The sequence below is a fragment of the Cebus imitator genome, unplaced genomic scaffold (assembly GCF_001604975.1).
Source record: "Cebus imitator isolate Cc_AM_T3 unplaced genomic scaffold, Cebus_imitator-1.0 Scaffold82, whole genome shotgun sequence".
NCBI classification, from domain to species: domain Eukaryota; kingdom Metazoa; phylum Chordata; class Mammalia; order Primates; family Cebidae; genus Cebus; species Cebus imitator.
In genome coordinates this window covers 8,523,375-8,536,232 of record NW_016107397.1, presented here as the reverse complement: position 1 = coordinate 8,536,232, position 12,858 = coordinate 8,523,375, and the positions used below count along the sequence as shown (strand labels likewise).

Genomic DNA, 12,858 nt, shown 5'->3' with positions numbered 1-12,858 from the left:
TTGTAGGGTCTAACGGAACACAGGCCAAGTGTCACAGGGTGATTTGAAAAGGCTGACATCTGACAATTAGTCCCTCCTAGTCCCAAACCCTACTCTAGTCAGGATCTTCTTTTTAAAAAATGCTTTATTGAGTTATAATTCACATACCATATACTTTGCCCATTTAGAATATACAATTCAATGGTTTTTAGTAGTTTCCGAGTTTTGCAATCATCTCCACAAATTTGGAACTTTTTTATCATTCCAAAAAGAAACCCCATAACTCTACCAGTCGCCTCCCGTTCCCTTCTCCCTCCAAACTCTGGCAACCACTCTCTGTCTCTATAGATTTGCCTGTTCTGAGCATTTCCTATAACAGACTCGTGCAATGTGTGGTTTTGTGATTGGCTTATTTCACTCAGCAAAACGTTTTCAGGGCTCAACAGGGTTCACTGATGTATGTTGTGGCATATATCAGTACTTCATTTCTTTATTTGGGGGAAATTTTCATTGTATGGATACAACATATTTAGAAATCTGTTCATCAGTTGATGAACATTTGGGTTTGTTGTGTCTGGAATCCCCAAGAACTCTCCCAAGTTCAGCTATTCGCTAGAAGTACTCACAGAATTCAGCACACATCCTCATGACTAAGATGTATTATTACAGCAAAAGAATACGGAGCAAAATCGGCAAAGGGAAAATGTGCACAGAGCAAAGTCCAGGGGAGACCAGTTCATGCTTCCAAGAGTCCTCTCCTATAGAGGCACACAGGACACACTTAATCCTCTACCAGGGAGTTCTGAGGACATATGTGAATTGTTGTCTACCACAGCTTTACCATAGCCTTGCACTTAGAGCAAACTGCACCTGCAGGGTAGGTACTGATGACTAGAAACTCGGTGCCCAGGGTTTTATTGGCAGCTGGTCACACAGGCATCCTCTGCCAAGCATGTAGCAAAACTCCAGACTCCAGAAAGAAAGCAAATATTTAGCATAAACCACATTATTTGTGCAGTTTAGCCACTGCACTCTTATAATTTAGGGAAAATATTTTATCAATGAAAGGAACTTTTTACCAGTCAAGTTCCCAGATGCCAGCCAAGGGTAATCTTTGAAAGCAGGACATTCTAAGGCTAGTTGTGTTAGGCCTGCTCTGTTAACTTTTTTCCACTTCAGATTATTTCTACTTTTATGCCCTTTATCTGGTTGAGTTTGGTGAATGTTTTTATTATCAAAAGGTTTGGAGTTTTGTCACATGGTTTCTCTGTGTCTGGTTGGTTTTTGTCCTTTATTCTATTTATATGGCACATTACATTAACTGATGTTTGGATGTTAAACCTTGCATTCCTGCAGTAAATGCCCTTTGTTTATTTTGTATAATCCTTTCTATATGTTGCTGGATTCAGTTTGCAATATTGCTGAGCATTTTTATATCTATACTTACAAGGGATACAGGTCTGTAGTTTATTTGTCTTACATATCTTTGGGTAATTTTTATATTAGCGCAACATTGGCCTTATTGAATGGTTTGGGAAGTATTACTTCCAAAGCTGGTATTAATTATTTAAATGTTTGGCAGATTTCATCAGTGAAGTCCTCTGGTCTTAGGCTTTTGTTTGTGGGGAGTTGTTAATTACAGATTTCATCTCTTTATTGGCTGTAGATTTATTCAGTTTTTCCTTTGTTTGTTAAGTCGGTGTCACTCATTTGTGTCTTTCTAAGGATTTTTAATGTTATCTCATTAATCTAATTTGTTAAGATACAGTTGCTTATAGTTGTATACAGTTATTATCCTTCATTTCTGTAAAGGCAGTGTTAATTAATATCCCTAATTCATTCCTGATTTTAATAATTTGAGTCTTCTTTCTTTTATTTCTGTTTAAAGTTTTGTCAGTTAATCTTTGCAGAGAACTAACTGTAGTTTCATTGATTTTCTCTTCTATTTTTCTACTTTCTATTTTATTTATTTCTACTCTAATCTTTATGACTTTCTTTTTTCTGCCTGCTTTGGAGTTAGTTTGCTCTTCTTTTTTCAATTTTCTAAGTTGGAAGTTTAGGTTGTTGATTTGAGATCTTTCTTTTTTTTGTAAACACAGGACTTTATGGCTAAAAATTCCCCACTAAGAACTGTGTTAGCTGAATCTCATAAGTTTTAGTATGTTATGGTTTTGTTTTTACTTATCTCAAAGTATTTTTTAAATTTTCTCTGTAATTTCTTCTTTGACACAATTGTTATTTAGGGCTATGTTTTACATTTTCTCATATTTGTGAATTTCCCACATTTTCTTCTGTTATTTATTTCTAATTGTACCCTATTTTAGTCAGAGAAACCTATTTTATATATTTATTTTCAGTCCTTTAAAATTCACTGGGTCTTGTTTTAAGGCCTGGCACATGGTCTATTCTGGAGAATGTTTCCTATCTACTTGAGAAAATGTGTTATTCTGCTGCTTTTGGGTGGAGTGTTCTGTATGTGTCTGTAGCTCTGGTTGATTTATAATGTTGTTTCCATCTTCTATATGTCTGATCTTCTCCTCAGTTTTTCCATTTGCTAATATATTGAAATATCTATTTGTATTGAATTGTCTGTTTCTCTCTTCACATCTATTCATTTAATTTCATGTATTTTGAGGCTCTGTTGTTAGGTATATGTATATTTATAATTGTTATATCCTCTTGTTAAATTTACCCTTTTATCAGGTATTTGCTTTCTAATTAAGATATGTCTTATATCTTTATTCTCTATTTTCCATTATCAGCTTCTTTTTGTTAAATTAATTTTCCAAATATATCATTTTGACTTCCTTGTTTTTGCTTTTGCTATATTTATTTGGTTATTTTTGTTAGTGGCTTACTCTAGTTTTAGTATCTACTTAAGATTTATAGTAAATTTTGGTGACTTAGGGGAACTTTACTCCTATAGCTGTATTTTTTTCCTTTTCTTTTTGTGCTATTATTATACATATTTTGCCTGTAGATTAATACTTTTTATCAAATTTGGGAAACTTTAAGTCATTATTACTTCGAGTATTTTTTTTTTTTGCTTTTTTCTCTTTCTCCTTTCATTCTGATATTCTTATGACACGTATGTTGGTGCTCTTAGTGCTGTCTCAGATTTATCAGAGGCTCTGTCAATTTTTAAGTCTTTTTTCAGATGCATAATCTCTATCAATCTATCTTCAAGTGGACTGATTCTTTCCTCTGCCAGCTCAAGTCTACTATTGAGCCTATCTAATGAATTTTAAATTTCAGTTATTATATTTTTCAACTCAAGAACTTCCCACTTGTGTTTTTTAAGTAATTTCTATCACTTTATTGATAGTCTTCAATTGTGATCATACATTTCTTTCATTTTATAAACATGATCTTCTTTAGTTATTTGAACATAATTATAATAGCTACCTTTGAAGTCTTTGCCTGCTTAGTCCAATGTTTAGGCACCCTCAGAGGCTACCTTCTTTTTATTGTTTTCCTGTGTATGCATTATACTTTCCTGGGTTTGTTTGAAAACAGATCATATTTTATAATATATTGTAATAACTGAATAATGATATTCATGCCTCCTTGAGGGTTATTGTTGCCTGCTTATTTGCTTGTTTTTTCAGTGATTTGGCTGGATTCGTTCAGTAAAGTCCATTTCCCCTGCATTGTGTATGCTCTGATGTTGCTCCTCAGTCTTGGGCAATGCATAGCGTCTTCCTGCCTCCCAGGGATGGCTGTGGTTTTAGCTGGGCTCACTTTTCCTGTCCCCATTAAGATTCTGGGTGGTTTACCACTACTGGTATCACACCCAGCAGTCCACCTCCACTACCTGCTAGCTCTGGTTTTTTCAGCAATGCCGTAGTGCATAAATTGCTCCACACCTCTGATCCAGTTGAAGTCCAGCTTTTCTGCAGTTACCAGATGCTGTCAGTCTTTGAAGCTTGCACTGACACTAAGAGGCCTCTTCTTAGCTTCAGAAGTCTCTTTTCCTGGTTCTCTCTGTTAAACTTCCATTGTTGCTGACATGGAGCTATCAGCTTCCTCTTCATCCCTTACCCCTAAAGGCTCCACAGCGTTCGACAATGTCCTTAGGTATGCTCTGTTCCAAATAAAGTCATTTTCCTCAGGTGGAGCTGGAAGCTCTCTGTTCTTATAGACTAACTGTCCATCTCATGCAGGACCTCTGTGTCACTGCACCAAAGCTGGAGGTGAGGACAATAGCCTCCTTCTTCCATAGTGACATACTTGCCACACAAGTGGGGCACTGGGTTGAGAGGGCAGTCCCTGGACTTCTGGGCTTGCTGCTCCCAGTGTGGGACTTCTTCCTACAAACAGGCTGGGGTGTGGGCAATCAGGGCCCAGTATTCTTGGCCTGCCACACTTGGTATAGACTCCCAGCCTCCTAGCGAAGGCTGGATGAGGGACAGGAGCCCCAGTACTCTTGGCCATCTCTGCCTAGAATAGAGCTTCTTCAACATGGAGCTGGGTTGGGGGAAAGGGGAATATGGGTAAGAGATGCCAGAACTTTCCTCTCCAAGGTAAATTCCTAGACCAGGATCCCTGCCATGTTGCCATATCTGCCCAGAGTAGTTTCTGTCATACTGGGCTGGGGGCATTGGGTAGGGAGAGTAGGTCATGGCTCAGGCACCACAGACTCTCATTATTAGGTGAGATTTACCAGATTTTCTTGTATAAATCTTTCTCCATTTGCTATCTACTCTTAGCACCATTGCCCAAGACTTTTTTTTTTTTTTTTTTTTTTTTTTTTTTTTTTTTTTTTTTTTTTTTTTTTTNTTTGAGAGGGAGACTTGCTCTGTCACCCAGGCTGGAGTACAGTGGCATGATCTTAGCTCACTGTAACCTCCACCTGCCAGGTTCAAGTGATTCTCCCGCCTCAGCCTCCCAAGTAGTTGGGATTGCAGGTGTGCAGCCCCATGCCTGACTATTTTTTGTATTTTTAGTACAGATGGGGTTTTGCCATGTTGGCCAGACTGGTCTCTAACTCCTGACCTCAGGTGACCCACTTGCCTGGGCCTCTCAAAGTGCTGGGATTACAGGCATGAACCACTGCACCCAGCCTTCAAAGATTTTAGATGGTTGTTTATAAAATACTTTTCACCTGTTAAATGAAATTGAGGAGAGGGTCTGCTGACCTCCTCACATTGCCATTCCAGAAATAGCCTTGCCTTCATGACTAGTAACTGTGATATTCAGAGGGGATTGGGAAGAAATATGGGCTTTGGCCTGGTCCCTTAACACCAAATTTACAAAGACAGAATCAAGTCACAGAACTGTAGAAAAGGCTGTTAGAGAGAGAAGAAAGCATTGCAGGGCAAACAGTCAGAAAACTGCTCAGCAATGGAATAAACCCAAAAGCTGCAATGCTGTTTTCAAATAGGACTATCTAAAAATGGCTTGGATTTAGATGAAGGTTTAAGATGTTTATCCTCTCTACTGGAGGCAGCTTATAGATTTGAATATATTATAAACCGAGATGTTAGGAATAAAGAGTCATGTACGTCCTTGGCCCTGGCTTCAATCCAGTGTTTTGATACAGCATGTTTGCTGGTTAGAACCATGGGCAGAGGCAGGCTTCTCCTGCTCACCCTCTTCTCCCAGGGCCCAGGGTATAAGAGTGAGAAGCCCTATGCAGTCTCTGCTAGAAAAACTGTCTTGAGAAGCTGATATCTCACTAAGAAAACAGGGATGCCATCCTTTTATCCCCAGGGCATTTTTAAACCACTCTCAGAACTATTGCTAAAGTGAAAATCCTGCGAATCAGTTCCCAGGTGCACAGAGGCCTGCCTGACCCAAGGTGCTGCTCTGAATTATACCATAAGTGTCACACGACACATGCTGTGGCTATTCCCGATTTTCTGTTTAGAAACTGGAAGGTTTGTCATGGTTTTATCACAGGGCTGCTTATGAATGATATCTGCTGTTCCAATCACGTTAAAAATTGTTTTTGAAATCCAAAGAAACTGTCTTTAAAATCCGTCCTGCTCCGACCAACTTAGACCAACCCCATCGTACCTAATTAATTCCTTAATAATATTTGAGTCTTTCATCTTGCCAATATAATACCCCAGGTGTTGAGATTATCTTTATTGGCTACTTTCCAGGCAGGTCTGCACCTTTAGAAACTCTCACAGTCAGTCTGACACCGCATCCAATCACATTCTGTCCTTCCAGGGTTTCCTGGGAAACCGACACACATCACACAGGAAACTTACCAAAAAAGGACCCTGCAGCATTTCTTTTTTGTCAGTAATTGTAACTCACTAAAATACATCCCCATTAAAAAATAATAATGTCATATAAGTAATAAACAGAGCAGGCAGCAGGAGGAAGAATGGCATTTTAAGATTGTGGTTTCTCAAAGAGGCAATGACAGGGGCCAAGCAGAAGCCAGGAAGCTCAGCTTTTAGCTCCAGCTCTGCCTGGCATTTATTTGTCATGTGGCCCTGGGTGTATTCTCACTTCCCCTCCCTAAATAGAGAGCAAGAAGGAAGAGAAACCTCTTGGAGCCTCTTGTCTCTGCTTCTTTCTGCACAATGGTTTTGTTCTCCCTGATTGGCTGTTATTATAGATCACTTGGCTGGGTCTGTGGCCAGTGGCCACTCAGAACTCACCGCCTCTCAGCTTTTCTCCCCAGAACAAAGCACGCCTCCCTTCCAGCTGCAGTGTGAAAAAAAAAAAAAAATGCCAGGGTAAGACCCTGATTCGCTGAACTGAAGTCATATGCCCAACCATCAGCCAATCACAGTTTTCTGAGAGACAGCCTAGCCCGTCCATGTGGTGTGGAAGAACTGCTTTCTTCAAAGAAGGGGTTGGGGCCCAGATGCAAATGACAGGAATCACTGTCAGCTGGACAACCACATACTCCCAATTTGTGTCTCCTGCAAGGCCCCCTTCTTGGCACCCACATGTGTCACAGACTCTTCTCTTGAAACTATAGGACTTTTAGATCTTTGGCTGAGGAAACACATCATAATAACATAGCAACATACATACAAGCCGTAAAAGAAATGGTATAAACACGCAGATGGGTGTGGGCTGTGTGTCATGTTCATTCTCTAAGGAGTTCTGGACATGCTCTTGGAAATGTAGACTCCAGCAAGAGCTCAGCAGTCCCTTCTGGACCACCCCTAGGCCCCACCTGACATGAACCCTGCTTCCCTACAGCCTGGCAAGGGCATACAGGGGGCAGAGAGATGCCCAAAGGGTCACCAAGTGGGTGCAAGACAGACTAACTGAAACAGAATTCATGACATGCCCTCCCACTGCAATTGATGATTTCTCCACCATGCAGAGACAATTTTCATATAAGACTCACCCATATAAATAGTGTCTCTCTATTTTTTCTAGAACTGGGGTTGAAGGTTTCTCCTCCCTGCTACCAGAAAGACTTTATTTCTGTCACCTTTGGCTGAGAAACCAGGCTGGTTCTGGCCCCAGTCTGGCCCCGGCCAGTATGACCCAAAGAAGGTCACTTGCATTTGGGGATGTTGATTCTTTCAGACACAAGACAAGAAAATCGAATCCAGTCACCACTTCTCTTGTTTTTCCACACCAGGATCCCTTGTGGTAGAGAAGTTGAACCGGGAAGACCCCTGGGACCTGGGAATATAGTCAAAAGAGGGTGAAAGTCTTGAACCTCATACTTGACCTTCAAATGATAATGAACCCTAACCCCAGCCTATGAAACCTAGCACTAAATTTCTGTCATTCGTTCCTAACCATTCGGTGAATTTTTCACAAGAAAAGTGATACCTTCACTGCATTTCAATACGTGTGATTTTCCCTAAGCTTCAGGAGGTTTCAGTTCCAAGTTCGTCTCTAAAGAAGTAACAGATCCGGTTCAGGGGCGAATCGTGGATTCCTTTGGCTTCTTTCGAATGATCTTTGTTCTGTTTTCTTCTTTTTGCGTTTACACAGAGCTTTCCTTTGTAAGCCACCTCAAGGCCTTTAGAAAACAGATGAAGAATAAATCTTAAACAGGCTGGGCATGGTGGCTCATGCCTGTAATCCCAGCACTTTGGGAGGCTAAGGCAGGCAAATCACCTGAGGTCAGTTGTTCAAGACCAGCCCGGCCAACATGGTAAAGCCCCATTTCTACTAAAAATAGAAAAATTAGCCAGGTGTGGTGGTGGACACCTGAAATCTCAGCTACTCGGGAGGTTGAGGCCGGAGACTCACTTGAACTGGGGAAGTGGAGGTTGCAGTGAGCCAAGATAGTGCCACTGCACTCCAGCCTCGGCTACAAGAGTGAAACTCCATTAAATAAATAAATAAATCTTAAACAGCCACAAATACAGATCCCTGATCTCTTAGCTAAAAACCTTGAGACCAGATATATTTAAGAATTCCGTGTTTTTCAAGTTTGGGAGTACATTGTATGTTAAGGAGCAGCTCCAGTAGGGTCAGGCCAGCACTTTGTGATCAAACACATTAGTCTGCTTGTAGCAAAACATGAGAATGTTCACACTGAATGGCCCTACATCAGTTCAGCCAAGGGTAAGCTGCCAAGTTAGCTCAAGTCAGCTCAGCCTTCACCACCAAATGAGTTATTAAAAAGCCTTTTAAGTTTCAGAGCATTGTGGGTTTTGGAATTTGGAATAGGGGGTTGTAGAACCTGTTCAGAAGATCCAAGAGGATTCAAGCCTGGAGCTGGGAGGAAGTCGCAGGATCTGCGGAGGTGGGTGAGCGCTCGGGGGTTGGGAGTGAGGTGCAGGCTCCCGCCTAGCCTCTCCTGCAAGCCTTGCTTAGCTATTCATAAAATGGAACAATAACATCTGCATCATAGGATCCTCCGCCAGTTGCAAAGATCACAGCGGGGCATTAATCTGGAATGTAACTGGTGTTCTCGAAAAAGGAGCCGCTGCCACGTTTATCATCCTCTCTCGACGAAGGAGAAGTGGGCTGATCGGGGGTCCCAGTGTATGTGGGAAGACACATCTTACCTCTGCAATTCTCCTAAATGCAGAGGAGCCACAGATGGATTCAGCTGTTCTGTTTATTGTACCATAAACCAGTTTACACTTAATATTCAGAAAAGTCCCAAATCTGTGACTCACTGTTACTTTCATATAAATACTCCAGTTAGAGCTAGATTTTCAGTCTGTGTCCCCAAATCCCAGGAGTCTCTGGCTCCCTGCTACACCTCCATGGGGTTTCTGCACAGCCTGGAGGCTGATTGCTCACACAGGCTTCCGGGACGGACGCACATCCCCTGGTGCGGGATAGTGTCAGCTCACGGATCAGATCTTCCTGCCTGGGTGCTGATGTGGGTAATTCACTCTCCGACTGTCAGATGAGAGAGCAGCTGGCAGGAACATCGCACCCAGGGATGCTTCTGCTTTCCTGGGTCTCAGTGTGGACTCCCTGAAAAATTAGGGGAGCTGGCAGCTCTCCCATCCCCTGCCCCCCCTCCCCTGCCAGCTGCAAGGACACTGCTCACACACCCTAGGGGGAACTGGATTTGCAACTTTCCTTCTAGAATGTTTACTTCTGAAAGAGCTGCTGTTGCTGGCAATGGGGCCCACTTCTGGAGCCACAGCCCGCCATCTAAATACCCACAAGGCACAGCTCCCAGCCTGACCGCTGATCAGAGTCCTCAGGGGGCCTCTAAATGTACATTCCCAGGCCTCCCCCAGACCCACGGAGTCAGGATCGCTGGAGCCACACCCAGGAATCTGCTACCTTAACACACAGCTGATAATTCTCAGATGGCATTTCGAGGCAGCTCACTCTTTTACCCCCTCCCCAGTTCCCTTGATACCCTCTGGGGAGAGAAAAAGGGCAGCTCCGCCTGACCCCTGTGAGAGATGGGGGCCCTGGGAGGTACCTTAGTGTTGGTTCCACAGCAGAGCCTCAGTCTCTGTGTCGGCAGGTGGATCCCCTAGGAGCTCGGGAAGCTCCCAGGACACACAGGTGAGGGTCCCGTGATGATTCCGTGCATCTGGGAGGATGTGGCACTCACCAGCAAAACTGAGACCTTCACCTTCTTGGGGAAAAAAAATACCCATTTCAGCCTCTACTTACTCTTTTTTTTTTTTTTTTTTTTTTTTTTTTTTTTGGAGACAGAGTCTTGCTCTGTTGCCCAAGCTGGAGTGCAGGGGTTTGATCTCAGCTCACTGTACCTCTGCCTCCCAGGTTCAAGGGATTCTCCTGCCTCAGCCTCCCAAGTAGCTGGGATTACAGGCACCTGCCACCACACCCAGCAAATTTTTGTATTTTTAGTAGAGATGGGGTTTCACCATGTTGGCCAGGCTGGTCACGATGTCGTGACCTTGTGATCTGCCTGCCTTAGCCTCCCAAAGTCCGCTTTCTCCTTTAACAGTCCTTCCAATGACTTTGCATCATAGAAAACATGTGGGGTCCAAGTTCTTAATGGAATCTGCTGATTTACTTTATTAAAAGAGGGGGAAACCTCAAAGGGACTGATCTTCAAACATCAGTGGGAGGCCTCAGGCCACTTTTCCAGGTGTTTGAGAGGCCAGGCCATTCCGTACCTGGTGGGGAGAGACATATGAGACACCTGGCTTATTCAGGCGGCTCCATTGCTTGGCCTCCCCACCCTCGGAGGGCTCAATGGATGTGATGTTGCAGGGTCACTTGCAAGGGGAGGATGCACCCCTCCCCTCCCATCCCCACTCTTCCCCTCTGCATCATCATCTCCAGAATCCTTTCACTTTGCCCTTAGCAGCCCAAGTCTTAGTCTCAGGCAAGCCGAAGACCTAGGTCTTCCCCCAGCCCTGGGTCTCTTCTATGTTGCAATCCATGGGGCAGGCAGGGTCCCCTCTGGGCTGTGTGCAGAGGCCACATAGACCTTTGCTGGGATAGGGAGGTTGTGTAGACCTCTCTTGGGGTTAGGAAGCCTGTGTAGACCTGTCCTGGAGTGGGGAGGCGGTGTAGACCTCTCCTGAAGAAAGGAGGCCGTGTAGACCTCTCCTGGGTGGAGGCCCAGCTCTTCTCAGAGACCAGCTGGTGCAGAGTGAGGGGGCTGCATGCAGCTGAGAAAGCAGTGTTGGCCAGGCCTGGATCAGAGAGGGAGTGCTGTGGGGGCTGCTTACTCTCCCGTGTAGAGAGGTAGAGGGCTTGAGACCGCGACACGGTCCCCCACCCGGCAAGTTGCCCCCACCTCCAGGCCTCGCCCAGCGCGCTCTGGCCCTCAATGGCCACGCCCTGCCCTGCGCTCACACCGCCTCTCTACTGCCCCGCAGGCTACCGACTCCGACTACGAGGAGGCACTGCCCAAGCACTCGTTCGTGAACCACTACATGAGCGACCCCACCTACTACAACTCGTGGAAGCGCCGGGCCCAGGGCCGCGCACCTGCGCCGCACAGGTACGAGGCGGTGGCTGGCGCCGAGGCAGGCGCGCAGCTGCACCCGGTCATCACCACGCAGAGCGCGGGCGGCGTCTACACCCCAGCTGGCCCCGGCGCGCGGACTCCGCTCACCGGCTTCTCCTCCTTCGTGTGAGCGCGATGCCGCGCCTCCCTCAGGGCGGAACGGAGGCTAACTTTGCGGAGTCTATTTTTGTTAAGACAATCAACTCCAATAACTGAGCTGAAGTTTTTGTTTAAAAAAATAATTCTGATAAGTGATGATTTTACCTACTTGTGGACACTAGATTTCAATTAGGAAGGTTTTTTTAAATGGCTTTTTGTAACATCGCTGCAGGAAGCAGGTTTCTTTCTTTTTCTTTTCTTTTTAAGAGAAGGTGTATCTCACTGGTGCAATGGCTTGGCACCTCCGGGGCCTGGGAGGACCTCAGACCTCCCCAGCCCTTGGTTTCTCCATCTTCAAGACCAACTAGGAAGGCTCAAGCAGGGAGAGGGAGTGGAGAGTCAGGTGACATCTCAGAGCTGCCCCGGCTGGTCCCTGTCTCTTTCTACCTCCTCTTCCAGAGAACCAGCGGCTCACACCCTTCTCAACACAGGACATCCTGGCTCGCAGCTCACTCCTGGGGTCGGAAAACCAAACGTTTTTCCCTGGGCTCAGCGCTTTTTGTCCCAACTTCATCCATTTCTGAAATGTTCTCACTCAGCAGTTTCTAGGCAAAGAGTCAGCTTTCAGGTTCCTGACGGCCAGGCAGGGATGTTCAGGTGTGACCCAGCTGTCGCCCTCTGCGTCACTGCTGTGGTGCGGTCTTGAGGCTCTTCTGCCTGTCCTTCCTCCTTCCTTCCCACCTGACAGAGTGGGAGTGGGGGGCCTCGCCACGCCGGCCCTCTCCTCCCCACAACACAGCACACGGCCAACTCCACGGGACACGAGGACACAGAACGGCTTCTCCAGGATTGCTTGTTACGTAGGAAGCGTGCATTGTTAACCAGAGTATTTTTTAAATCTTTTTATCTTTTTTTAAACGATGTCACATGAAATGAATGCGTCTTTGCTGTCTCCAGGTGCCTTTTTATTCATTGTTCAGCTTTGTATGTGGGAAAGATGAAAAACAACAGTGTCTGCAAATAAAGCAAAATAGCTCTGAGAACACACGCTCCCGACTTGCCTCGTGCACGCCAGGCTGCCCCTCCCTCTGTCCTGCCTCCCTCGGCGGCCACCGCTTCTCCACCGCTGGTGCTGCTGCTGCCCCCTCTCCCAGTCTGAGGCCAGCTTTTAGCCTTAACAGGTTTTCTGGAAATATTTTCTTTTTCTTTAATCATCCTTGTTTGGTTTAAATCTTTTGGCTAGACGAAAATAGTATGAACTGCTTTTGAAAACTTAACAGTCCAGGCATGGCTGTGCCTCCAGCCCCTCAATGTCATTTTTGCAACAGCTGCCTGGGCTGCTGTGGTCCACCACTCAGCCTGGGTCTGGATGGAACGGGTGCCCTGCTGGTGCTCATGGGCGTGTGTGCCCCAGGTCCCTGTAAGTGCCCCCATACAAG

General features: G+C 45.0%; 1 protein-coding gene across 1 annotated transcript in view; it reads left to right on the top strand.

Annotated features, from left to right (window-relative positions):
- The window catches only part of SDK1 (sidekick cell adhesion molecule 1), a 982,297-nt gene extending 969,647 nt beyond the window's left edge, over positions 1–12,650 (top strand). Inside the window, exon 45 of the mRNA XM_017533779.2 lies at positions 11,190–12,650. Coding sequence (XP_017389268.1) covers positions 11,190–11,450 — 261 coding nt within the window. The 3' untranslated portion in view covers positions 11,451–12,650. The remainder of the gene's footprint in view (positions 1–11,189) is intronic.
- The last annotated feature ends 208 nt before the right edge of the window (positions 12,651–12,858 follow it).